Genomic DNA, 24,762 nt, shown 5'->3' with positions numbered 1-24,762 from the left:
GTTAACCTATTCGCTAGCTCCAGATCCCCGCTTTTGCTATCTGTGATCGTCATATTTGTATTATATTTTCCTTGACTTTTATGTGGTACACTAATCATCGTCCTAACACCTTGCCATGCCTGTTTTAAATTTCCTTGTGACATATTTTAGCCTCAAATTTTAGCCTATGTTTATATAGGGCCTTATCTACCTTAATTTGTCTTTTAATTTGTCTTTGAATATCCCTTTTAGCTAAAACATCATTATTATAATATGCAACTTTTTTCTCATTTAGCAGTTGTTTAAGTTTCTTTGATACCCATGGTTTATTATTTGGAAATAGTTGATACGTTTTCGTGGGTAGAACTGACTCCACACAAAAATGTATGTAATCAGATCATTTTTTTTTGGTGTGGAGTCAGTTCTACCCACGAAAATGTATCAACTGACGAAAATGATGGAGATTTCCGGCCGTTTACGGGGACGAAAATCCCACTTTTCATGCAGTGAAGGCAGATGACCGGGTCCTCGAACCGCACCAAGCTGCCAGCTGGCGACCAAGAGGGGGCTGAGGGGTGTAAGGCTATGTAGGGTCACACACCGCCAGACTGGCCCTCTTGGGACCCAGGAATAGAGAAGTTTGCTCTTTTTCTGAGAATATGGGTACCGCTGGCCCCGTTTTTACAGACCCACACAAAACAAAAAACTCCAACCGGCTCTCCACCGGCTGGAGGGAGTGGATCGGTGGCCACTCCAAGAGCAACTTCTCCATTCCTTGGTGGCCCATCCAGGTTCAACATTTCCGCTGTCGCTTACCACCTGGCTTGGCAGGGCCTGGAACAGGCTAGGCAGCCCTCCTACGGCCGGCTCCACGTCGAGACCTGGGTGGAGGCTGCTGCGATGGTCCGACGGGAGCGGAGGTGGCCGCAGGGGGACGACAACAATGCCATGCCATGCAAAGATGAGGCGGCTTGCCCGCAAGCTCTATAAGCTCTGATCGTCAAACCTGACGCAAACTTACAGGCCTGCGAGGGGAGACAAGGATCCCCCAGAAGCAGCGGCCGTTGGACACAAGTGCGCGTGTTGTAGCAAAAGACCACTCCACTGGAGAGATAGCCTCATAACCCTTCACCGCTCCTGCCTCAAGGGTAGCAAGGGGGGAAGAACCACTCAGGCAGTTTTTGGCAGTAAAAGGTGCCATCCACGACCTAGTAAGCTCTCCATGCACTTCGGGAAAGAAGGGCACTGGGGCGGCGAGCTGAGAACCAGCACGGCCTGCCCCGAGATACCAATCATCCAACCGAGACTGAGCGGGACACGGTGGAGGGTTCCACTCGAGCCCGACAGCCTCAGCGGCCCAAATCAGCATAGCTGACAGTTCTGAAACCGGCTCAAGCAACGTTACACTCCAAGAAGGAGACAATGCAGTGGAGTCCATCTCCAGAGGCCAGCTCACCCTCCGGTGCTGCAATCTGCGTCCTGTCCGCTGGGGGAGCCCCGGGTGAAACGGCCGGTCCAACTATTACGGATGGACCAGCACTCTCCACGGGGGACTCCACCGGCTGCGGTGGAAGGGGGGAGTGAGGGAATGGTTATTGGGCGAGACATCCAACACTATCGTCCTGTCACCCACGCGGCACCCGAAGGTGGCGCGTGGTAATGGGGACTCGCGCTTCGCGGACGAAGGCGAGTCTAGACCTCAACACCGCGACAGTCATATTCCCGCAATGAGAACATGAACTGTCCACTAAAGCTGCTTCCAAGTGCTGTAAGCCCAAACACGTGGTGCAACAATTGTGACCGTTACAGAAAGACAGGGAACAAATGCATCGAGAAACGCACTGGCGGAATGACATCTTTTTCTTTTTGGAATTGGCTAGATTAAATAGTAGTACGAAGAAGACAGGCTCCCTAAGCTTGATCCCCATTCAGTCGACGTCGACTACATCTGACGTTCTCGACTGAAAGGGAACTGACCATATATGGACTTGTTATACAATCTATTTTTCTATATGATGTAATGGAACCTTAGATCTAACAAGTACATTGTTATTTTTTATATTTGGCAACTTTTTAAATCATAATCAAAGATTTGCAAATGCTATTCCATCCTATCCCCACTTTAAAATTGAATTAAACCCAATTCTTAAATCTCTTTATTATATAAATAATGGAATAAAACTAAGATTCCTTAAAAATTCTGAAGAAATATTTAAAGACAATCTATGTTTTTTAGAAGCTTTCCTAGTGTATTAATGTATATGTGTCATTGTATTAATACAACTGTAGTGTCTGTGTCCTTGTCATGTTGTTTAGCAACTTCATTAGCAAAATTATTATATAACTCTCTTTCTATTAAATTGTAACTATCTCAATTTGTAGTAAGATGTGCGTGTCGATCATGACAAAAAAAACCCCCTGTGTTTACGCCTGATAGCAAGGCTTTGAAGCTTGTGTCGAGAACATCTCACACAGTGACATTTTGGTGTGACATTTGCGATTTATTTTATCAAATGTTATGTGAATCCTATCATTTTTAATTTACATATAGAAATGTAATTTTTGGCTTTCATGAATGTGAAAAGAAAAATTATATTTATTTTCATAAACCATATTTTTCTGTTATCCAAATATCACAATCATAACTATAAAATTGCTAAATACAAACCTCTTTGTTTAAGTGAAACAGAATATTGAATAAAAAAAAACACAGGTCCCGCGTTACTACTGCGCAGAAGCAGGTCCCAAATCTGCGCAAGATGTTAGCGCCATATAAGGACTTTGGCACCTTCAGTTTTCATCAATGGAAGAGAGTGAATGGGAGTCGTCCATCTTTTTTTACAGTCTATAGTATAGCTATGATAATAGCTTCGATAGCTTCGATGTACTTTGCCTTACTGAAACCTGGCTTAAACCAAATGATTATTTCGGTATTAATGAGTCTACTCCTCCTGGATACTGTTATAAGCATGAGCCCCGTCTGATTGGTCGTGGCGGAGGTGTTGCAACCATTTATAAAGATTTTCTAAATGTTACTCAGAAAACGGGTTATACGTTTATTTCATTTGAAGTACTTGTACTAAATGTTACGCTCTTAGATGTTAGAAAAACATCCCTATTATCTCTAGCCTTGGCTACCGTATATAGACCGCCAGGGCCTTACGCTGATTTCCTAAAAGAGTTTGCAGATTTTCTCTCAGACCTATTAGTCAATGTCGATAAAGCATTAATTGTTGGAGATATGGAGATAATATGTCATGCGGCGTCGCGTTATCAACCAGGCAGAACAATCCTTCCATCCACCATAGATAATTTCTCAAATTGCTTATCTAATCTGTCTCAGCTGCTGCCTGAAACCAAACAAACAGATGAACTAGAAGAACTAACTAGCACTATGAGCACCATTCTCTCTAGAACATTGGATGTGGTTGCACCTATTAAATTAAAAAAGGTCAGAGAGAAAAATAAAGCACCATGGTATAACAATACTACGCATGCTTTAAAGAGAGAAACCCGTATTTTAGAGCGTAAATGGAAACAAACTAATTTAGAGGTCTTTAGAATCGCGTGGAAAGACAGTATGTCACGTTATAAAAAGGCCCTAAAAGCGGCCAGGGCTGAGCACCTCCGCAAACTAATAGAAAACAACCAAAACAATCCAAGGTTTTTATTTAACACCGTGGCTAGACTAACAAATAAACAGACGTCACCCGAACAAAATATCCCGTTACAGTTCAGTAGTAATGATTTCATGAACTTCTTCACTGAGAAAATAGAAAGCATCAGAACCACAATTGTAAACGTTCAATCTTCAATCGCGCCTTATAATTCAGCTTCAATTATCACCCCGAAAGAACAATTACAGTGCTTTACAACTATAGAACAAAAAGAGTTAAATAAAATTATCACTTCATCTAAAACAACAACATGTTTATTAGATCCTATACCAACTAAACTACTGAAAGAAGTGTTACCTGTAGTGGAAGAGCCTCTCCTCAATATTATTAACTCGAATTTATCTTTAGGTCATGTTCCAAGAACATTTAAACTGGCAGTTATAAAACCTCTCATTAAGAAACCACAATTAGATCATAATATTCTAGCAAATTATCGACCCATTTCAAATCTTCCATTTATGTCTAAAATATTAGAAAAAGTGGTGTCCGCTCAACTGGGCTCTTTCTTGCAACAAAATGATATCTATGAAAAGTTTCAGTCTGGATTCAGACCGCATCATAGCACTGAAACTGCGCTCGTTAAAATCACAAATGATTTATTTTTGGCTTCTGACCAAGGCTGTATCTCAATACTAGTTTTACTTGATCTTAGTGCTGCGTTCGATACTATAGATCATACATTACTCTTAGATCGACTACAAAATTATACTGGTGTTCAAGGACAAGCACTAAGCTGGTTCAAATCATACCTATCTGACCGCTACCATTTTGTCTATTTAAATGGAGAAAAATCGATCATAACTCCAGTAAACTATGGAGTGCCGCAGGGATCTGTATTAGGCCCTCTGTTATTTTCAATATATATGATGCCACTTGGAAATATTATAAGGAAACATGGAATTAGTTTCCATTGTTATGCTGATGACACTCAAATATATATTTCATCACGGCCGGATGAAAACGCTAAATTTTCCAAATTGACAGAGTGTGTTAAAGATATAAAAGATTGGATGACGCGTAATTTTCTTTTATTAAATCCAGACAAGACAGAGGTAATACTTATCGGTTCAAAAAACCACCCACAAAACCTCGCACAATACAACTTTAACATCATAGGATGTCCTGTTACTTTATCCTCTACAGTAAAAGACCTGGGTGTTATACTCGATTGCAACCTGTCTTTTGAAAATCATATTTCATATGTTACAAAAACAGCCTTTTTCCACCTTAGAAACATTGCTAAGCTACGTAATATGCTATCAGTTTCTGATGCAGAAAAGTTAGTTCATGCATTCATGACCTCGAGACTGGATTACTGTAATGCTTTATTAGCTGGTTATCCTGCATCCTCAATAAACAAGCTACAGTTAGTCCAAAATGCCGCCGCTAGAGTTCTTACGAGATCAAGAAAATATGATCATATAACACCGATTTTATCATCACTGCATTGGTTACCTAAAAAGCTCCGTATTAATTATAAGATATTGCTACTGACTTACAAAGCCCTAAACGGCTTAGCTCCAGTCTATTTAACGGATCTTCTATCACCCTATAATCCATCGCGCTCTTTAAGATCACTAAATTCAAGGCTTTTGGTCATACCTAGGATATCCAGAACCACCAAAGGAGGGAGAGCATTTTCACATTTGGCTCCAAAACTCTGGAATAGTCTTCCTGATACTGTTCGTTGCTCAGACTCGCTCTCCCAGTTTAAAACTAGATTAAAGTCGCATCTCTTCAGCCAGGCATTCTTATAATCCTACAGTTCAAACTACAATCCGGCCTCTAGCTCATAAATGCCAGAGGAGAACTGGCCCCCGACTGAGCCTGGGTTCTCCCAAGGTTTTTTTTTCTCCATTAGGTCACCTGATGGAGTTTTAGGACACCATTAGGTCACTTGAGTTTTTCGGTTCCTTGCCACTGTTGCCTTTGGCTTGCTCAGTTGGGGATATTTTGGGGATATTTAATTTAATTTTATCAATCAATAAATTCCTCTTGAAAAAAACTTTGTTGTATTATTTTAATTTAATACTGTGAAGCTGCTTTGATACAATCTGTATTGTGAAAAGCGCTATACAAATAAACTTGACTTGACTTGACTTGTCTATAGTCTGAGGTGCCGTTACCATGACTCATTGCTATGGGTTGCGACACTTGCGTGTCTTGCTTCGGACTTGACTGAAGGGGTCAGTCTCAGTTTTCAAGGGTCTAAACTCCGGAGAAGCCTAGTGTGGACGACAGGCATAACCGTAGCTAAAGTTATGCGTTTTAAAATGAAAATGCACTAGTGTAAACGTAGGTATTCCACAGTCTGCTCGGGAACTGATGCTCTCAAGCCAAATGTGGCTCTTTCAGCGAGTAGCCTACCTATGGCTCGACGGCAGGAAAAAATAAACCAATCCATTTTTTTAACTTTTTTTTTTCATTAATCAATGGTAGTGTGTCACACCAATCAATCATCATCAGCACAAGAAGTTCAAATTTCATTGGACAATGTGAATTAAAGCGGTAATTTTCCAGTCATTCATAAATCGTTTAAAAATAACAAACAAATTTACATTTATGAAGGATCTGAATCTGCGTCGTTGAAACAATGGATGTTAATTGACTACAAAGCACTGCACAAAACCAGCACCAAAATTCACATTAATGGTAAGTAGTAGGTGAACGTGATTTCACCAAGTACCACATGTTCCTGGATCAACATCTTTGTTGATACTGGAACAACTTTCCAATCAACCAATCAGATTTGAGGAACAAGTTTACAGTTTATGTCAAGTTTAGGCTTAAAACCAGGGTGAGGTGCTTCAACATCAGTGTCATTCACCTATCATTTCCCTCTGATTTTAGGGAAAAGTTTGGGTAGGGTTAGGTTTAGGGGTAGGGATACATTTTGGGGCAGGAATGTTATTCCAGGGTGAACAAAATATGTCGATCCAGGAACATGTCTTACTTGGCAAAATCACGGTGACCATAAGTAGTATTCAAGTTACTTGTGTTTAGCCAATGTATTTTGACACACTGTTCACCATTTGAAAACGATCATAGTTGGTTCAATGCAACCCAGGCCCCACCTATAGGCCTATTATGTGAAATGCAGGCTGACAACAACAGCAAAATGGTTATCAATGTTGGAAACAGTTGCTGCTTAATGATTTTTTGGAACCTGTGATACTTTATTCAGGATTCAATGATGAATAAAAGGTTAAAAAGAACAGCATTTAATAAAAAATAAAAATTCGTCTTTATTATATTACAATAGAAAACTATTATTTTAAATTGTAGTAATATTTCACAATATTAAGTTGTTTTTCTGTGTTTTTGATCAAATAAATGGAGCCTTGATGAGCATAAGAGACTTCTTTCAAAAACATTAAAAATAGAAATGTTTCCAAACTATTGACTAGTTCTGTTGTGGATCCTCTCATGCCTTTTCAGATCTGATGACTGAATGAATCTCTTGTCACAGTGTGAACACTTGTACGGTTTTTCTCCAGTGTGAATTCTCTGGTGCTGTTTTAAACTGTTCGCTGTAATAAAAGTCTTCTCGCACTCAAAGCACATGTACTCTCTCACACTACTGTGAATTTTCTCATGTCTTTTCAGATTTTCTGTATGACTGAATCTCTTGTCACAGTGTGAACACTTGTACGGTTTTTCTCCAGTGTGAATAATCTGGTGCCGTTTTAAATTGTTCGCTGTAGTAAAAGTCTTCCCACACTCAAAGCACACGTACTCTCTCAGACCAGTGTGAATTTTCTGATGTATTTGTAAAGTTTGCCGCAGTGAAAAACTCTTTCCACACACAGAACATGAATGCGGCTTCTTCTTCGTATGAACTGTCAGGTGTTTCTTCAGGTTTGACGCACAGAGAAATGTTTTGCTGCATTGATCACAAACGAACGGCTTCTCTCCGGTGTGGATCCTCATGTGAAGATTAAGAGATGATGATTGTGTAAAACTCTTTCCACACTGATCACATGCGTATGGCTTTTCTCCAGTGTGGATCCTCATGTGACCTTGAAGGTGTTGTTTTTGTGTGAAGCTCTTTCCACACTGATCACAGGTGTGCGGCTTCTCGCCTGTATGAACACTCATGTGGATCTGAAGACTTGGTTTGGTTGTGAATCTCTTCCCACACCGATCACAGGCGAACGGCTTTTCTACAGTGTGGATCCTCATGTGAACATTAAGACTTTGTTTGCGTGTGAAACTCTTCCTGCAATGATCACATGTGAACAGCTTCTCTCCAGAGTGCATTCTCAAAGGTTTTTCTTCAGGTTTGACATGATGTTCCTCCTCCACTTCACTCAATCCTTCACTCTCCTCCTTCACTTCACTCAGTTCTTCACTCTCCTCCTTCACTTCCATCAGTTCTTCACTCTCCTCCTCCACTTCACTCAGTTCTTCTCTCTCCTCCTTCACTTCCATCAGTTCTTCACTCAGTTCTTCACTCTCCTCCTTCACTTCACTCAGTTCTTCATTCTCCTCCTTCACTTCACTCAGTTCTTCATTCTCCTCCTTCACTTCACTCAGTTCTTCACTCTCCTCCTTCACTTCACTCAGTTCTTCACTCAGTTCTTCATTCTCCTCCTTCACTTCACTCAGTTCTTCACTCAGTTCTTCATTCTCCTCCTTCACTTCACTCAGTTCTTCACTCAGTTCTTCACTCTCCTCCTTCACTTCACTCAGTTCTTCACTCTCCTCCTTCACTTCACTCAGTTCTTCACTCAGTTCTTCATTCTCCTCCTTCACTTCACTCAGTTCTTCACTCTCCTCCTTCACTTCACTCAGTTCTTCACTCTCCTCCTCCACTTCACTCAGTTCTTCACTCTCCTTCACTTCACTCAGTTCTTCACTCTCCTCCTTCACTTCACTCAGTTCTTCACTCTCCTCCTTCACTTCACTCAGTTCTTCACTCTCCTCCTTCACTTCACTCAGTTCTTCACTCTCCTCCTTCACTTCACTCAGTTCTTCACTCTCCTCCTCCACTTCACTTAGTTCTTCACTCTCCTTCACTTCACTCAGTTCTTCACTCTCCTCCTTCACTTCACTCAGTTCTTCACTCTCCTCCTCCACTTCACTCAGTTCTTCACTCTCCTTCACTTCACTCAGTTCTTCACTCTCCTCCTTCACTTCACTCAGTTCTTCACCCTCCTCCTTCACTTCACTCAGTTCTTCACACTCCTCCTTCACTTCACTCAGTTCTTCACTCTCCTCCTCCACTTCACTCAGTTCTTCACTCTCCTTCACTTCACTCAGTTCTTCACACTCCTCCTTCACTTCACTCAGTTCTTCTCTCTTCTCCTTCACTTCACTCAGTTCTTCACTCTCCTCCTTCACTTCACTCAGTTCTTCACACTCCTCCTCCACTTCACTCAGTTCTTCACTCTCCTCCTCCACTTCACTCAGTTCTTCACTCTCCTTCACTTCACTCAGTTCTTCACACTCCTCCTTCACTTCACTCAGTTCTTCTCTCTCCTCCTTCACTTCACTCAGTTCTTCACTCTCCTCCTTCACTTCACTCAATTCTTCACACTCCTTCACTTCACTCAGTTCTTCACTCTCCTCCTCCACTTCACTCAGTTCTTCACTCTCCTCCTCCACTTCACTCAGTTCTTCACTCTTCTCCATCACTTCCATCAGGTCTGAAATCAAAGAGAAAAAGTTATTTAATTTTCATTACAACAAAAATAATTCAAAGAGAGGAATATGAAGTGAAAAGGGACAAAAAATCAAAGAGTAAACATGATCAGTGTGCTTCTTCTTGTCTTTGGGCATCATTTGAAACAGGTTAAATAAGGGCCCGTCCACACGGAGACGCGTTTCGCTGTACACGTATACATTTTTTATCGTATTGGCGTTTCGTCCACACGGATCCGGCGTTTTCGAAGACTGAAACCGCTATTTTTTTAAACCGGGTCCCAAGGTGGATAAATCTGAAAACGCCGCCCTTGCGTTTTCGTGTGTACGGCCAATCCGTACATTTTGTGAAACGATGATGTCATCACACCAAGTGTCAACTAGTCAGACACCGTTAAGTCACAGCAACTACATTTATGGTTTTTCATATTGTTCAACAAAGTTCTTGATTAAAAAAGAAAAAAGAAAAGAAAAAAAGAAAAAAATAAGCTACTGTGCCTAATATTATTGTTGTATACAGCCATAGTATACAGCGCGCAAGGTTTATGCGCATGCTTTAAGTCTTCTTCTCCGTTTTTAGTGTATTTCTGTGGCAGAATTACAGCGCCACATACTGGTCTGGCATGTATACTACATCGTTTTGAGTCGGTTTCAGTGGTTTCGTGTGTACGCAGATATTTCTTGAGACGACGCCGTGTTTACGGATTTTTTTTTTTGAACGGGAAAAAAAAAAATCGGATAGGGAAAGCTCTGGCTTCGTGTGGATGTGGCCTCAGTTTTGAGTGGTTGTGTTCAATCAATGACGTGTGTTCTCTATTTGTATTTGATTGTTGCCTCTTGTGTTTACCGGTATGGATGACGTGTGCATTACAGTGCAGAATGTGTTTTGAGAATGAGAATAAGAATGTGTTTAGAGTTTTGCTGAAGTCTAAGTGAGATCTGAAAATTGTGTTTTGCCTTGTGAAATGATTTAAGGTATTGACAACAGACTGCACAATAGCTAAATGAGTTCAGGCAACTGAGAACTTTGTTCAGCCAATGGGTTTTAGTGTTTTAGCAATTGAGAAAAACTGTAAATATATTTGATCAATGACACAATTATCTAATGTAAAATGTAATTTATTTTACTTAAAACTATTTAATTATTACAGTCCAGTCACACTAGACTTTTAATTCCAATGACTCCCATTCATTCGCATGTGAACGTTGGACACCAGAAACACGAGTTTCGCTGCGTTCCAGTTCAAGTTGGAAAGCCAATTAATTATTGGACATTTATATCATAGTTTAAATAGACATTTGATTATTCTATTGAACTCTTTACATTATATTTCACTGGTTCATTTGGATTCCAGTGTCACTTAGAGTTTCACCCCGACCAATAATGCTGATCTCACGGTCACAAACTCATAAGTCTGATTATTAGTCGGAGGTTATGACTAATACTGGGCGGTAAACCGGTTTCAGTTTCGAGACGATATGTATTTTTCATAAACTCATACCGGTGCGTTTCTAAAACAGCTGCTGTCTCTATTCAATGGCCATGAAGAGCGCTATGTAGAGTGTGTAGAGAGTGGACCGCTATTAAATACATACCCTTCTTACACTAATATTAACAACTTTATAACACAACAATAAATAACTCACAAAACTAACTCTCTTTAATACTGCAAATACCATGTAGAGCATTTGATTCCCGAGATGCAGAATCACAGAATCCAGTCACTAATGGAACTTACTGTATAAAACGGAACGTCACAGAATTGTGGGATGAATAAATCAAAAGTAGGGCTGTACAAATAATCAGATATAGATACAGACTAGTGACTGTGAATATTAAAGCTCAAAAAGACTGCTGTTGAAATATGAAGTCTGTATGTTCTGCCGTGTCTGTGTGAAAGAGCGCTGCAGTTTCTTCTAAAGAAACTTAAAATCTAAATTATATTTATTCTCCCCAAATTGTGCAAGCCGTAAATACCTGACATCTGAAAGACACATAATGCACAGTTTGCATTGATTGGGATCACAGACTGGGGGAGTTCACACCTTGTTGAGGAACAGGAGGTCATTTGGATGAAAAAAGGAAAAAGCATCTCTAAACTCTCTTCTATTTCATTTTGGTCTGTTTCTCTGGAAATTAGAGCATTGTACCAGTCGCACTGAGACATTTCAAATGATACCAAAACATGACTGTTAATTCACTAGCATTGACAGCGAACATTATATTCTGTTATGATCACTCTGAGTGAACTGAGTGAAGAGGAGAATGGGTAAAGGGACTGAAGTGGGATGTATAGCTATATTCAGTCCAGTTGATCTTGTTTGGAATTGCAGGTTGACTTAAGCTTATTTGTACAAGTTACTGTATAACTGAGCAAAGTACTTTTAAGTTGTAAAGAATTTCTGCTTGGGGTAAAAAAAGGTTGGGAATCCCTGATCCATGTCATATTGTGAGAAATAACCAGTGGTGTGCCGTCAGAGCCAGCAGGGCCTTCTCTGCTAGCCCTGTCAAAATACAATTATTTTTTTTTCTTCTATAATTCAATTACTGTCTATCAGTATGTTACGATTATATTTCCAGAAAGAATATGGTTATTTTTTGTGAGTCTGAGCTGGATTTTCCATATGTCATCTAAACGCAGCTCCGTGGACCAGCACTAGTAGTATAGCTAGCCTTCCGTTGAAGCTGCCATTTTCCATTTGATCATAACTTTGACTGACGTGTTTTATCAGCCAATCAAATTGTGATGCGTATGACAGAACGCCCCAGAGGCCCAGCGATGTGTCGACGGCTAGCCCGCGCTGATGTCATCGACATGGGTAGGCAGATACAATACATGTTTGTGTACAATAACAATTTTCGGGAAAAATAACATTACGATGTCCAGAAATCAATTTCAATAGTACATTGGGTCATTTGTCATTCGAGATGTACTAATATTGTTAGTACCGAGAATTTCCACGTGACTAATCCATTGATACTTATTGCACATTTGTGTACTGCAATGGTCTAGTGGTAGAACTTTTGCCAAGCGTGTCAGAGGTTATGGGTTCTAATCCGCACTCGTATAGTATTTTTTTTTTTTTTTTTTTTACCGAATACGTTCATCAGTGGTTGTATATCAAGCAGGGCGTTTGTGTGCATTTTGTTTTGTGAGATTTCAACGAATAGAAAGTCTCCGTAACGGCGATAGATTGAAGCGCGCATCTGAGTAAAAACTGTGCGCGAGCCACAAGAGAACACTGTAACGTTATCCGCGCCACTGATAAGATCGTTACCGAAGGCCCTGACTGAAACCCCACGGTACGCTACTGGAAATAACAGTTTTGTCTTTACAGCCTTTTATCATCTATCCTGACTCAAATAATGTGTTTCTAACAGCAAACACTCACATTAACAGATCTGCTGAAAACACTCTTTATTTCATGACAATAGTTCCTGTTTTCACCTAATTTATTATGCTGATGTCTTCAGATCTCCTGTAAATTGACACTTAAAGCTCATTTCATTGATGTCAACAGACTGAGGTTACAAATATTGCTTTTATTATTATTTTTTGTTCAAATGCTTTTCTTACAGTTCTTTACTACTTTCAAGATAGCTGTCCTTATTTAAATAAAGAAACAGAATAATGTTAGAAATAGAAATAAAAATGTGTGAAATAGCATAAATTGTTTTATGCTAGACTGACAGATAAATTATTAAATGTCTCAGTTAGCATATAGATAAAATAACTGAACTGAAACTCCCTTTAACTGAACATTTGTTGAAATTCTGTACCATTTCATAGTTTAACTGTTTATCTAAAAGTGATGAAGTGCTTGAATGTTTCTAACATGAATGTTCTTCAGCATCATGAATGAATGAAGAATAAACACCAACCTCTTTGTTCTTCAGGATCTTCAGTGTGTTTCATTCTGCAGGGTTCTGGATCACTCATGTTCTCACTGTCCTCTTTAATAAACTCAGTCTTTGCAGATTTCAGCTCTTCCTGATGCTCTGATGCTCGTCTTCACTTGTAGCTGATGGGAATTTACAGCATTTATTGGAGAATTACTCTGGGAGGAGCTTCACTGATGATGTAACTGCAGTGGGAGGGGCTTGACTGATGATGTAATTTCTGTGGGAGGAGCTGATCTGCCAAAATCCAAAAAATATCAGTTACTGAATTTGTTTTAATAGGGTTAAGGCCCTTTCACACCGGACGCGTAACGAAAAAGCGAATAGTTCGCGTCAAAACCATTCACATCAGCCAGTTTTTTCGCCGCAGCACATTCGCGTTCGGTGTGGAAGCACTCATTACACAAACAGCTGATCGAAAAATAAAACCATCGCGCAAATTATTCGTGCGTCAAAATCGCGTCCAGTGTGAAAGGGCCTTTAAAGACCAGATGTTTAATTTTAGTGTCTGATTGATATTACATTTACAAAAGTCATTTTGTATACATAGAAAACCCAGTAAATGCAAGTGTAATGTTTCAAATAACTTTTATGGAGACAATATGTCAGAATTTAGGTGAAATAATTTTGAATCATCATTCAGCGTAATATCTGTATGTAAAAATGAAACAACATAATTATTCTGGCTTTTTTCTGAAGAGATCAGACTAAATTTCATTATTTTTTAAATGATTAAAAGCTTCTTGCTGACAAATAAGTGGTTTGAAGGATAGTGGGATAAGATAGTGGGAGAAGGAGAAGTATAAAGACTTAAAATGAAAATTAATGAGTATTTTGGGGCTGCACTATGATCCTAAAATACAGTGTTTGAATATGTCATAAAATGATTCTTGTTCTAAATATGACTGAAAAAAATTAATAAAATATAATAAATAAAGAGAGAGAGAAAGAGAGAGAGATTGTTGTTGTTGTTTTTGCTATATAAACCCCTTTTGTATTTAACCATATACTAATTTGCACAGTTAAGCATTTATATCTGTCTGTCTATCGTAAAGCAATTTGTATTTCTAATTCTAACATTATTCTGTTTCTCCGTTTAAATAATGGCAGATATCTAGAAAAGTAGTAAAGAACTGTAAGCACATTTTATTAAAGCATAAAAGACAGAAATAATCATTCATATAGTAACCAACAAATCCCCTCAGTCTGCTGACACCAATGAAATGAGCTTTAAGTGTCAATTTACAGGAGATCTGAAGACATCAGCATAATAAATGAGGTGAAAACAGGAACTATTGTCATGAAATAAAGAGTGTTTTCAGCAGATCTGTTAATATTGATGAGCCTCAGACTATCAACACTCATTCAACAAGCCATTCAGGATCATCAGCAGATCATCTCACTTTATTCTGAGTGTTTGCTGTTAGAAACACATTATTTGAGTCAGGATACATGATAAAAGCCTGTTAAACTGCTATATTTAAAGATTTTATGATAACTACATTCATTACAATAAAGTAATTAGATCATTAAAATGTGCAGAAACTGAAAACGATCATACAACTTATGTATCTATACAATATTATGTATCATGTATATATTTAAAATGTCTCACGCGACTCATTATAGGCTCAATGTAAAGTATTTATCAGAATCTGTTCCAGTAGGTGTCAGATCCACTAAGAGAAGATAGCTCTGTCCGGCTTGCCTGAACTGTTTTCACTCCTCTCCTCAGCGCCTACTCTCGACAACATCAGCACATCTCAAACAAGCCTAATATTTTAATAAAATGTACAAGTATTAAAAAACTCAAAGGTAAAAGCAGCAGGTTTCAAAAGGAGTACAGCGCATATCCATGGTTTTAGCCATGCCTCATCTTAAAATTATATAATTATAAGGAATTACAGAGTATACCGTGTAATATCCGTGATGTGGTATTTTACGATGTGGTATTTTACGTGTAAAATGTATTTTACGATGTGGTATTTTACAATGTGGTATTTTACGTATTACTGTGTAATATCCGTGGTGTGGTATTTTATTTAAAGTTTATTTTCACATTCTGTTGCACTTTACTTCACTGTGTATATTGCAAAATTACTGTAAACATTAATGGCACCTTACATTTGACTTATTTTAATCATTCCTCTCTGATAGTTCTTGTTTATTTTTTTGTGTATTATCTATTATGAAACATTTATGCCAGTAAAGGAGTTTGAAGTTAAACTGACAGTACATTGCAGTAACTTTTATTTCAAAACAAAGCAATTGTGTAATTATAATTATAAAAGAGATATGTAAACATACAGATTATCACATTATTTATATATATATATATATACAGTGGTGTGAAAACGTGTTTGCCCCCTTGGTAAATATGATCAAATATGGCTGTAAAAAATAAATCTGCATTTTTAATCCTTTTGATATTTTATTTTAAAAATGTGCAAAAATCTAAGCTTTCATTGAAGTAAAATAAATGAAAATGGGGGGAAAATCACATTATGAAATAAATGTTTTTCTCCAAAACACCTTTTATTAAATACTTTTTGCAACCTCTTTTTTCCAAGATAACTGCTCTGAGTCTTCTCCTATAATGCCTGATGAGTATGGAGAACACCTGACAAGAGATCAGAGACCATTCCTCCATACAGAATCTCTCCACTCTGTTCTCCGTTATAAGATTTCTAGCACAGGCTGTCAGGTTTAGATTTTGTATCTGTTGGTATTTGATCGAATCCGTGATGCCATGTATCTGAACAAGATAGCCGAGCCAGTGTCTCCGGACAAGATGGCCACCGCCGAGCCAGTGTCTCCAGACAAGATGGCCGCCGCCGAACCAGTGTCTCAGGACAAGATGGTCTCTGCCGAGCCAGTGTCTCAGGACAAGATGGTCTCCGCCGAACCAGTGTCTCCGGATAAGATGGCCGCCGCCGAACCAGTGTCTCAGGACAAGATGGGTTCTGCCGAGCCAGTGTCTCAGGACAAGATGGCCGCCGCCGAGCCAGTGTCTCAGGACAAGATGGTCTCCGCCGAACCAGTGTCTCCGGATAAGATGGCCTCCGCCGAGCCAGTGTCTCAGGAGAAGATGGTCTCCGCTGAGCCATTGTCTCAGGACAAGATGGTCACCGCCGAGCCAGTGACTCAGGACAAGACGGTCTCCGCAGAGCCAGTGTCTTCGGACAAGATGGCCGCCGCCGAGCCAGTGTCTCCAGACGAGATGGCCGCTGCCACGTCGCCTGAGCCCTCAGCAGAGATGGCCGCCGACACGCCTGAACCTGAGCCCTCAGCAGAGATGGCCGCCGACACGCCTGAACCTGAGCCCTCAGCAGAGATGGCCGGCGACACGCCTGAACCTGAGCCCTCAGCAGAGATGGCCGCAGACACGCCTGAACCTGAGCCCTCAGCAGAGATAGCCGCTGCTACGATGTCGGTTCCTGTTCCTGAGCCGGTGTCTGTTCCTGTGCCATGGTCGCCCGTAGGGTCATCTCCGCACTGGCCTCCTGAAGGGTCGTCTCCTCCCTGGCCTCCTGAACCGTCTGCTCCGCCCTGGCCGCCTGAAGGGTCGCCTCCGCCCTGGCCGCCTGAAGGGTCGTCTCCGCCCTGGCCTCCCGTCTTGCCGCAGTCTCCAGGTCCTCTTCCACTTCACGGCCTGGCCCTCCATCCCGCCCCCGGGTCCTCCTCTGCTCCACCACCCTCCTGGACTGTTTTTCTGAGCGTCTGGAATCCGCTCCTTAAAGGGGGGCCTATGTAACGGTCACCAGCTGGAGTGCCCTTGAGAGCCACCAGAGGGCACTCCACACCAGACTCTCACGTTCACTCACAGACTACATCTCCCATCATTCTCTGCCTGGACTCATCAGCACTCATTATCACATTCACCTGTATCTCATTATCTTGTTTAGTTCACCCCATATAAGCCTGGTTCACCCCTTCACTCACTGCGAAGTTTTGTATGTTGTTGCACTGCACTTCTGAGCATTTTCCCTGGTTTTCTTGTTTCTTGGTTTTTGGATTTCTTGCCTGTTCCTTGGATTGCTCTCTTGCCTCTGCCCCCTGCCTGTCTTGTTTTTGTTTTGTTTTGTTTGTTTGGACTGTCTACCTGTGTTTTGACCCATTGCCTGTTTATAGGATTACGTGTCTGGATTGCCCCTTAATAAAGCTGCAATTGGATCTCACCTTCGAGTCTCAGAGCAGTTTCGTGACACACACACACACACACATATATATATTTGTTGTATAATATCAAGAAAATGCAATTACCTGCCTCCTTGTTTATTGTAGATGCCTTTTTGTTACACATATTTTGCCAATGTATTGGATATAATGCATTGCATTCAATGTTGTTATTTATTTTGTTTGTAAAAGATGGCTCGTCTCTTTTTTTCTGTTCTCTTCTTTCCTTCAGTGATTCTGCTTGTTAACAGGCTTATTAAGGCTGAGATTACTCCATATTTAATATACACAGACTTTGTGGCTCAGATAAGGTCCAGTTCTGGTTTATTTATTTGCTCTTGGCTGACATGTGGCATTGCTATGGCCTGCTTGTGGCCCAGATCTGGCAAACAGGAGGGGTCTGCCCAAGTGTCATCCTTCCACGCTGCATGTGGGCCAGATCATCTTTCCACATGTGCCAGATGTGGGCAGGGTCTGGGCCGAAACAATGTTGCTATCTGGGAGGGGGCGATGTCGAACACTGAGCAGTGTTAATTTTACAATGGGAAATTTGCTATTGAGCTGAACAATGGAGACAAAACGAAGGCTGCCTTCTAAGGATCCTTCACATTGTGAGAATGCCTTTAGTGATGTCCGGTTCCCGAACGAATTTGGTCAACTGAACTGATCAAACCAATGAATCGTTCAAAAGACTTCGCGTCTCGAGTCAGTGCTGATCCACAAGTTACTAAAGTTGCTCTCTTTCAGATACTTTATAGCTGTGTTTTTGTCTTCGTTGGTGTAAGGGTGGAATTCCTGCAGTGGTTCAAGCTGCAAGAACTGCCGAGTGACTAAAGAAACGTTATTAGCAAGATGGTCTACCACCCACTGCCACTTATACCAACGACGGAAATAAGCGCAGTTACAATAGCTTAATATTTGTGGGAGAGCGTTGCTATAGAGAGTGACAATATTGTATTGCAATATGTAGCATTTCAAAGTCAATACCAAATCAAAACTAGTTAGCACATTAGTTGTAATTGAAAAGGTTTAATGACAAAATATGGTTATGGTTACACTTAAAATAGTTACAAAATAGATGTATGAGATGATGATAACTTATATTATTAATTGTACCCAGCATATATGAAAAATATTACCAGAGAGAGAGAGAGAGAGAGAGAGAGAGAGAGGAGGCAAAAGGAGAGAGCCCCAAGAATAAGAAGAGAGGGGACCCAGATAAGAAGGGACCTGGAGAAGAAGAGAGCCAGAGTATCAAAGAGACAGAGCAATAGTTACAATCTTCTTTTATCCTTTCCTTGACCATGTGACTAAAACCCAACTGTGAGACATTCAAACTGACCAATCAGATAATTACACTTCCACCACTGTACTAAAGGTGTGACAATTCATCAACCCCCCAAAGTACAAACATTTTGGCCTACAGGCAAGGCCTAGATCACTATCAGCCCCATCTGTGCCTTTAGGAACTCCAAATGGCCATTGTGATAGAAAGAGGGGGTAGAAAAACAGTCAAGCAAATATCTTTGTTCATTTTAAATATCTTGGATTATTTTCAATTCTACATTGGTCATGAAAGACTTTGTGATTCTCAATACTCAGAAAATATACAGTTTATGTTTTTCTCTTCAAACAGTAAATGTAAATGTAAATGTGATTTAGGGTATTCACTGATGGAGGATTCAAACACGTTTGACACTGATGATGATGATGCTGTTTCCAGTGGCACTTATTCCAGATCCTGTTTTCCCAGCAGATTCAGCCTGATCTAATCTTTCCTCACAGGATCTTCTGCTGGAGACTCTCCTGAAACTACAACACAAATATCAAATAAATCTCTATGGATTCTTCACTGGAAATCAGTGTGACATGCTAGTGACTTTAACTTACTGAACTGCCATTTGTTTGTATAAAGTCATTTACAAAAAACAAACAAACAACAAGACAACTTACAATTGACAATATTTATCATGCTGTCACTCCTCTTCAAATTTGCCATGATAAATTTCCCTCCGTTCTCTGCCATCATTCCTTCAATCTTCTGCAGTAGTCCTCGTATCTGACTGTCTGATTTAGTCTTGATATTGAAACAGTAAAATCTTTCTCCACATTCTTTCACCAGTCGCTGGAGATCCTCACAATCTTTCAGTTTTAGATGTTCATCAATGGTCTGATTATTGTCCAGTTCATCTCCATGTGTGAACAGTATCATGATGTACTTCTGAACTTCAGGACCAAATGAATGTTTAATAAAATCCATGATCTCTTCCTCATTTTCCACAGGTTCCTCTAGAGGAACGGTGAGCAGAACTGCACTGAGACCTTCTGAACATCGAGAGACCAGCTGATCCTTCATCTTCTCCAGCTTCTCTTTATTCAGATCTGGATCCAGTAGATCTGGACAATCAATCACACATACCTGCTTCTCACCGATCTGTGTTTTACCCTCACAGACTTCAGACTCATGCTCTTTAAACCTTGTTTTTCCCAGTATAGTGTTTCCCGAAGAGCTTTTCCCAGACCTCATTCTGCCCATCAGAAGTATCCGGATCACTGGATCATCTGGACGAGAGCTGATGTCTGACATCTCTGAAATAAAAACATGGAATATGACATTCAAGAGTAAGAAAAGAACAAAAATGTCTAAGTTCCCTTTCAAGGGAACTCAAGCTGCGTTTGAGACGCTGTGGGAACGCCCTGCGTAATTGCGTTGTGAAGCACGTGTATAATCAGTCCAATGGAAAGACGAGACGGCATTAGCGGGTGACGTCATCGACCAGGAAACTATAAAGCACCCCTGAAACCAGACCGTGTTAGCTTCTGTGCCTTCAGCAAGCACTCTCTGTACATCTGTCCTTGTCACATTTATTGTTGTCTGTCAAGTTGCAATATATATATATATATATATATATATATCATGGTGAGCAAGCAAGATTTCAAGCGTGGTGTTGTTCCCTGCCCACGTTACATCACAGGTGGGGACACACATCAAGCTTTGTGTTGCTTGTATGGGAGTGGAGCATGCCCAGTCAATCCTCGAGGGGGCTGACTGTGAGCATTGCAAGAAGCTGTCCGTGAGGCACAGCGGCGGCTCACATCTTGGGGTTCGCAGATGGATCTAGCTGCGGGGTTTGAGATGGGCCCCGCCCTATCTCAGCCCTTACCTGCTGGATCCAGTGCCTCTGCCCAGGAAGGAGCCCGCTCTGCGGTTTCTCCTCCCCAGGTTGAGGCACCAATGCTGCGGCTATCCAGTTCTACCAATTGACTGGCCAGCCGATGAATGTGAAAGTGATACAAAAAAGAGTTATGGGAATATCACATCATGGTTATATGACAATGCCTCGGGCAGAAGAGATGCTTGCGAGCTATCTCTCCCCCGAGTCAGCATTATCATTGAAAGCCCCGACGTTACCCACCAAGCCTTTAAAGTCTACATCTTCGCTGGTGGGTAAAGCGTATTCGGTAGCAGGTCAGGCCGCGGCATGCTTACACACTATGTCCATACTTCAAGCATACCAGGCTGACCTGCTGAGGGACATGGACAATTGTGAGGAAGTTAGCGCTGACAGAATTGCGACAGACAGAATTGCGTCACGCAACAGATCTATCTCTCCGGGCCACCAAGGAGACGGCCAAATCTGTGGGCTGTTCTATGGCAGCCCTGGTGGCCACGGAGCATAATTTATGGCTTAATTTATCAGATATAAAAGACAGAGATAGGTCTGTTCTTCTGGACGCCCCGCTTTCGCCTACAAGTCTTTTCAGCGACGCTATAAATTGTGTCATCGATAGGTTTCAAGAGTCAAAAAAGCAATCTGCAGCGTTCCAGAGGTTTCTTCCTCGCCGGTTCAATGTCCCCGAGACTGCTGGGCGGAGTATAAAAACTGAGCAGTCTCGACCATCTACGAGCTCCTCACAGCAGCACAGAGTGCAACAGAAACAGAGCATCGCCACTCGGGTTCCTCCACAATCTGGGGAACCTGGGTGCTGGTCGCAGTCTAAGCCTGTTAGGGGAAGGCAAGATCTGAGGACTGTCATCACTAAGAGAGGTTGGACTAAGAAGAAGACCTGACGCCAACCTGTTGTTAGCAACTTAGTTGGTTGGCAATGGGAAATTGCATTGCAACCAACAAAGTTGCTATCTTAGCTAACTATGGTTTTGGGAAACGCACCCCAGGTTAATGAGATTCTGACTGAGTAGCAAGATATGAATTCAATTGTGATTCTGTGAGAATTCACAGACCCAGTTTCTCTTTTTTAATCTTCCCCTTAACATTTAAAGGAATCTACATGTAGGCTATGTAATGATTTTTCCGCGAATGAATGCCGCCGAATCTGTCGAGTCGTCTTGTAGTGATAGGTCAAGTGTGCAACGTATATTCCCATTAATTTGGCCGTTCGCAAAGACCGGTTTGCGAACAGTCCCAAACCATTCCCTTCCGTTCCCTTTAGTTACTGTTGCTATGTCCGACAAGCGACGCCGCTCTCACGCCACACCATGTTCTCACACACTTAAACACACATCGCGGAGCAGAAAGGACACTGACAAGGTGCTGAGAGACATGACAGACCAGGCAATTTTTTTATATGAAACAAAGACTCACCTTTCAAATTTGGTAATTTTTTTAAAGAAATTTAAACAATAAATACCGTTTTGTGGCTCTTTAATGTGTCGTGACAGATCGCTGTAGAGCCTCAGATAAAGTTGCTCGTGAACCGATCATCTCTTCTTTCTAGTTAATTTATAGCATCAAATAAACATGAATGAACATAAGAGGGAATGATGTTTTTACGCGAAAAGATGTCGGTACACTTCGTTTTTCAAGTTTAAATCCTCCAATGTTAATCTACTAACTCTCCTGACTGCTTTGTCGGACAAAATGGCGGATTATGATTGGTCAGATCGCCTGTCAATCAAACTCCCTGCGAAGGGTTGATGACGCAAAAATAATTACGACTCCACTGAAATTATTTGAAACTAAAGTAACGAGCCAATTTTTTTAAATGTAAGGAGTAGAAAGTACCGATATTCATGTTAAAATGTAAGGAGTAAAAGTAAAAAGTCGGCACAAAAATAAATAGTAAAGTAAAGTAAAAATATCTGAAAAATCTACTTGAGTACAGTAACGAAGTATTTGTACTTCGTTACTTCCCATCTCTGATACAGACTATTGCTGTACAGTGACAAGATATGCTCAATTTAATGAATGCAATAAATAAGACAAGAAGCACAGGGGAGACACAGAATAGGACTAAACTGTAGTTTTCCCCCCTTTTGTTTCATAATAAATTTGATTTATAAATCCTTTTTGCTGATTGAAGTGTTACATAAACAGGACAGTTATCTACACAATATAAATAGACATAAAATGTAAAAACTTTGATTGATTCTTAGAGGCCCTAAGGAAACACAGTGATGAGTTAATGAAATGGGAGGAATAATTATATTTCAATGCTCCCAATATACACTGTGCTCACTTGCATGCACTTAAATGTGAGCAATGAATGTGAATGTCATAAATGTATTTTTACTTCAGCCTGACAGGTTTACCTGTCAATCTTCAGTGTGGGGTTTATAGATGTGGTTGGAAATGATACCATACCCCCAGTTGGGAAAAAATATGCATTTTCATTTGCCTTCCCCATTTCCTCATTAGAATGAATAGCATGTTCCCCAGCTATAGCCTCTGCCATTCTAAAAAAAAATTCCTGACTTTCAACACAAACTTGTCTCAAAAAAATCTAAGACACATACAGATATCATATCAGAGAGAAAAATATATTTAGCTTTGACACTATTTGTTCAAATACAGAATGACATGTTGACAGCTGCTGTGAGTGTGAAGAAATTCTGACCTGTAGATGATGAAGGTCCCTCTGCCATCTTTAGTGAATGCCACTCAGAATATAGACAGTTTACAACCTCAATATAAAGATTCTTAGAAAACAAATACAGTAAAGAACATTAATAAATCAAACTATTTATATGCAACGTGGCTTTTGTCAGGAAAGCCCCAAGCTGCTGAGTTTAGTTTTACTTTCGGTTCTTCGTGTTTCTGCTCACTGCTGTTGCCTGTTAGAGCAGGCACTGCCCTTAAGGAACGAAAATATATTTCCTATATATGAATTATCAATATATTAAATGGCAGTATATTTGAAAATATACAGAATAATATATTACAGTATATTGAATAATACATAAGGAATTGATGCTTTTCATGTATTGATATAGAGAGAAATATATAGATGTATATGTGATCAGATATGGTACTTCACATGTAATATATTGCAGACATATTTACTCATGCAACATAAACATTCATTTACAGAGAAATATATAATGTAATATATTTCTTATATTATTTAATTATTTACATTATAAGTTGTTTTATATTTTCAAGATAGTTGTGTATATTGCGGTCTACTACACTGGCTAGTTTATTATACCAGTTAAATCTATGTCCCTTGACTCCATATTCAACAATAACAGTCTAATTGAATATTATTTTTGTCACCATTGTTGAGATTCATACACTGAATCTTGATGTCTGTGTGTGCCTAAAAGAAAGATTTCTTTTTTATTAATTAATTTTTTTTTTATCAGAACAACTTTTAAGAAATCCTTTAGATTATTTAGAAAATTCTGGATCTTTTGCTGTAGAATCACAGTGATGCTGTAATCAACAATATACATTTAAGTCAGAGATTAGACTCTAAATGAGTTCAGTGATTCAGGTCAAATTATGATTGTCAAAACAACCAACACCACCTGATCACATTTTTATCTTTCATCTGGCAGTTATAACTAAGTTACAGCAGCCAAACTAAATCTAATGTTAACAGTTTAAGGGTCATGAGCCCAACTAAAACAAACACATAATGGTGATTTTCTCCTTCAGTGATTCTGCTTGTTAACATAAGGTGTCTTCAATATTGGTCAATCATCACTCACTTAATTATCTCATTACCATTAACACTGCTTCAGTGTTAATTTAACTCTCTTGAGTGTGGAGTCAAATAAACTCCTAAGAGAGTTCATTTAACACTGGAGTTTTTGCTGTGAATTAACACACTTGAAAAAAATCAAAAAAAAAAAAAAAAAAATCTGAGGTATATATACCCTAAACCACATACATTGTTTCTGTTTAGGCCACTTTGGGTTTTTCCAGAGGAACTGAGGAAAACACAGTCTTGTGACTTTTATGCTTAGCTTGCATAGTTGCAGATAAGTCCTCTTGTGTCACTCTAGTCTTATATATATATATATATATATATATATATATTTATATATTTATATATATATATATATTAGGGTGGCCCATAAAAAAATAAAATAAAATAAAAAGTGATAAATTCTATGATTTGAACCTTGCAAACATGGACCAT

The 24,762-nt window shown here is 39.9% G+C and overlaps 2 protein-coding genes across 3 annotated transcripts; both read right to left on the bottom strand.

Moving 5' to 3' along the window:
* Window positions 1–979: 979 nt before the first annotated feature.
* On the bottom strand, window positions 980–13,464 carry LOC309492807 (uncharacterized protein; the record flags this gene model as incomplete). The annotated part of the gene is made up of 3 exons (XM_082161840.1): window positions 13,183–13,464; window positions 7,309–9,304; window positions 980–1,385 (listed from the first exon to the last, which is right to left on the bottom strand). The coding sequence occupies exons 1-3, from the start codon at window positions 13,238–13,240 to the stop codon at window positions 980–982; spliced, it is 2,460 nt and encodes an 819-aa protein (XP_082017966.1). The 5' UTR covers window positions 13,241–13,464.
* Window positions 13,465–18,389: 4,925 nt separating this feature from the next.
* Window positions 18,390–23,432, bottom strand: LOC309502307 (uncharacterized protein). 2 transcript variants are annotated; one of them, XM_082174652.1, is made up of 3 exons: window positions 23,233–23,432; window positions 19,330–19,938; window positions 18,390–19,188 (listed from the first exon to the last, which is right to left on the bottom strand). In XM_082174652.1, the coding sequence occupies exons 1-3, from the start codon at window positions 23,258–23,260 to the stop codon at window positions 19,145–19,147; spliced, it is 681 nt and encodes a 226-aa protein (XP_082030778.1). In that variant the 5' UTR covers window positions 23,261–23,432; the 3' UTR covers window positions 18,390–19,144. The 2 variants fall into 2 exon arrangements, with proteins under 2 accessions (XP_082030778.1, XP_082030777.1); XM_082174651.1 differs by having other exon boundaries at window positions 19,330–19,965; window positions 23,233–23,429.
* Window positions 23,433–24,762: the final 1,330 nt, after the last annotated feature.

The sequence above is a fragment of the Leuciscus leuciscus genome (assembly GCF_965113295.1).
Source record: "Leuciscus leuciscus genome assembly, chromosome: 1".
Lineage (NCBI taxonomy): Eukaryota > Metazoa > Chordata > Actinopteri > Cypriniformes > Leuciscidae > Leuciscus > Leuciscus leuciscus.
The sequence above is the reverse complement of the archived record's forward strand: the minus strand, read 5'-3'. Positions and strand labels throughout refer to the sequence as shown.

Excerpts from the sequence above, each read along its gene's own strand:
- LOC309502307 (XM_082174651.1), bottom strand. The coding sequence starts at position 23,260 with ATGGCAGAGGGACCTTCATCATCTACAG. Across the intron at positions 19,966-23,232 it reads GGGACCTTCATCATCTACAG|AGATGTCAGACATCAGCTCT; the intron begins GTCAGAATTTCT and ends TTTTTATTTCAG. Across the intron at positions 19,189-19,329 it reads CATGATAAATATTGTCAATT|TTTCAGGAGAGTCTCCAGCA; the intron begins GTAAGTTGTCTT and ends TTTGTGTTGTAG.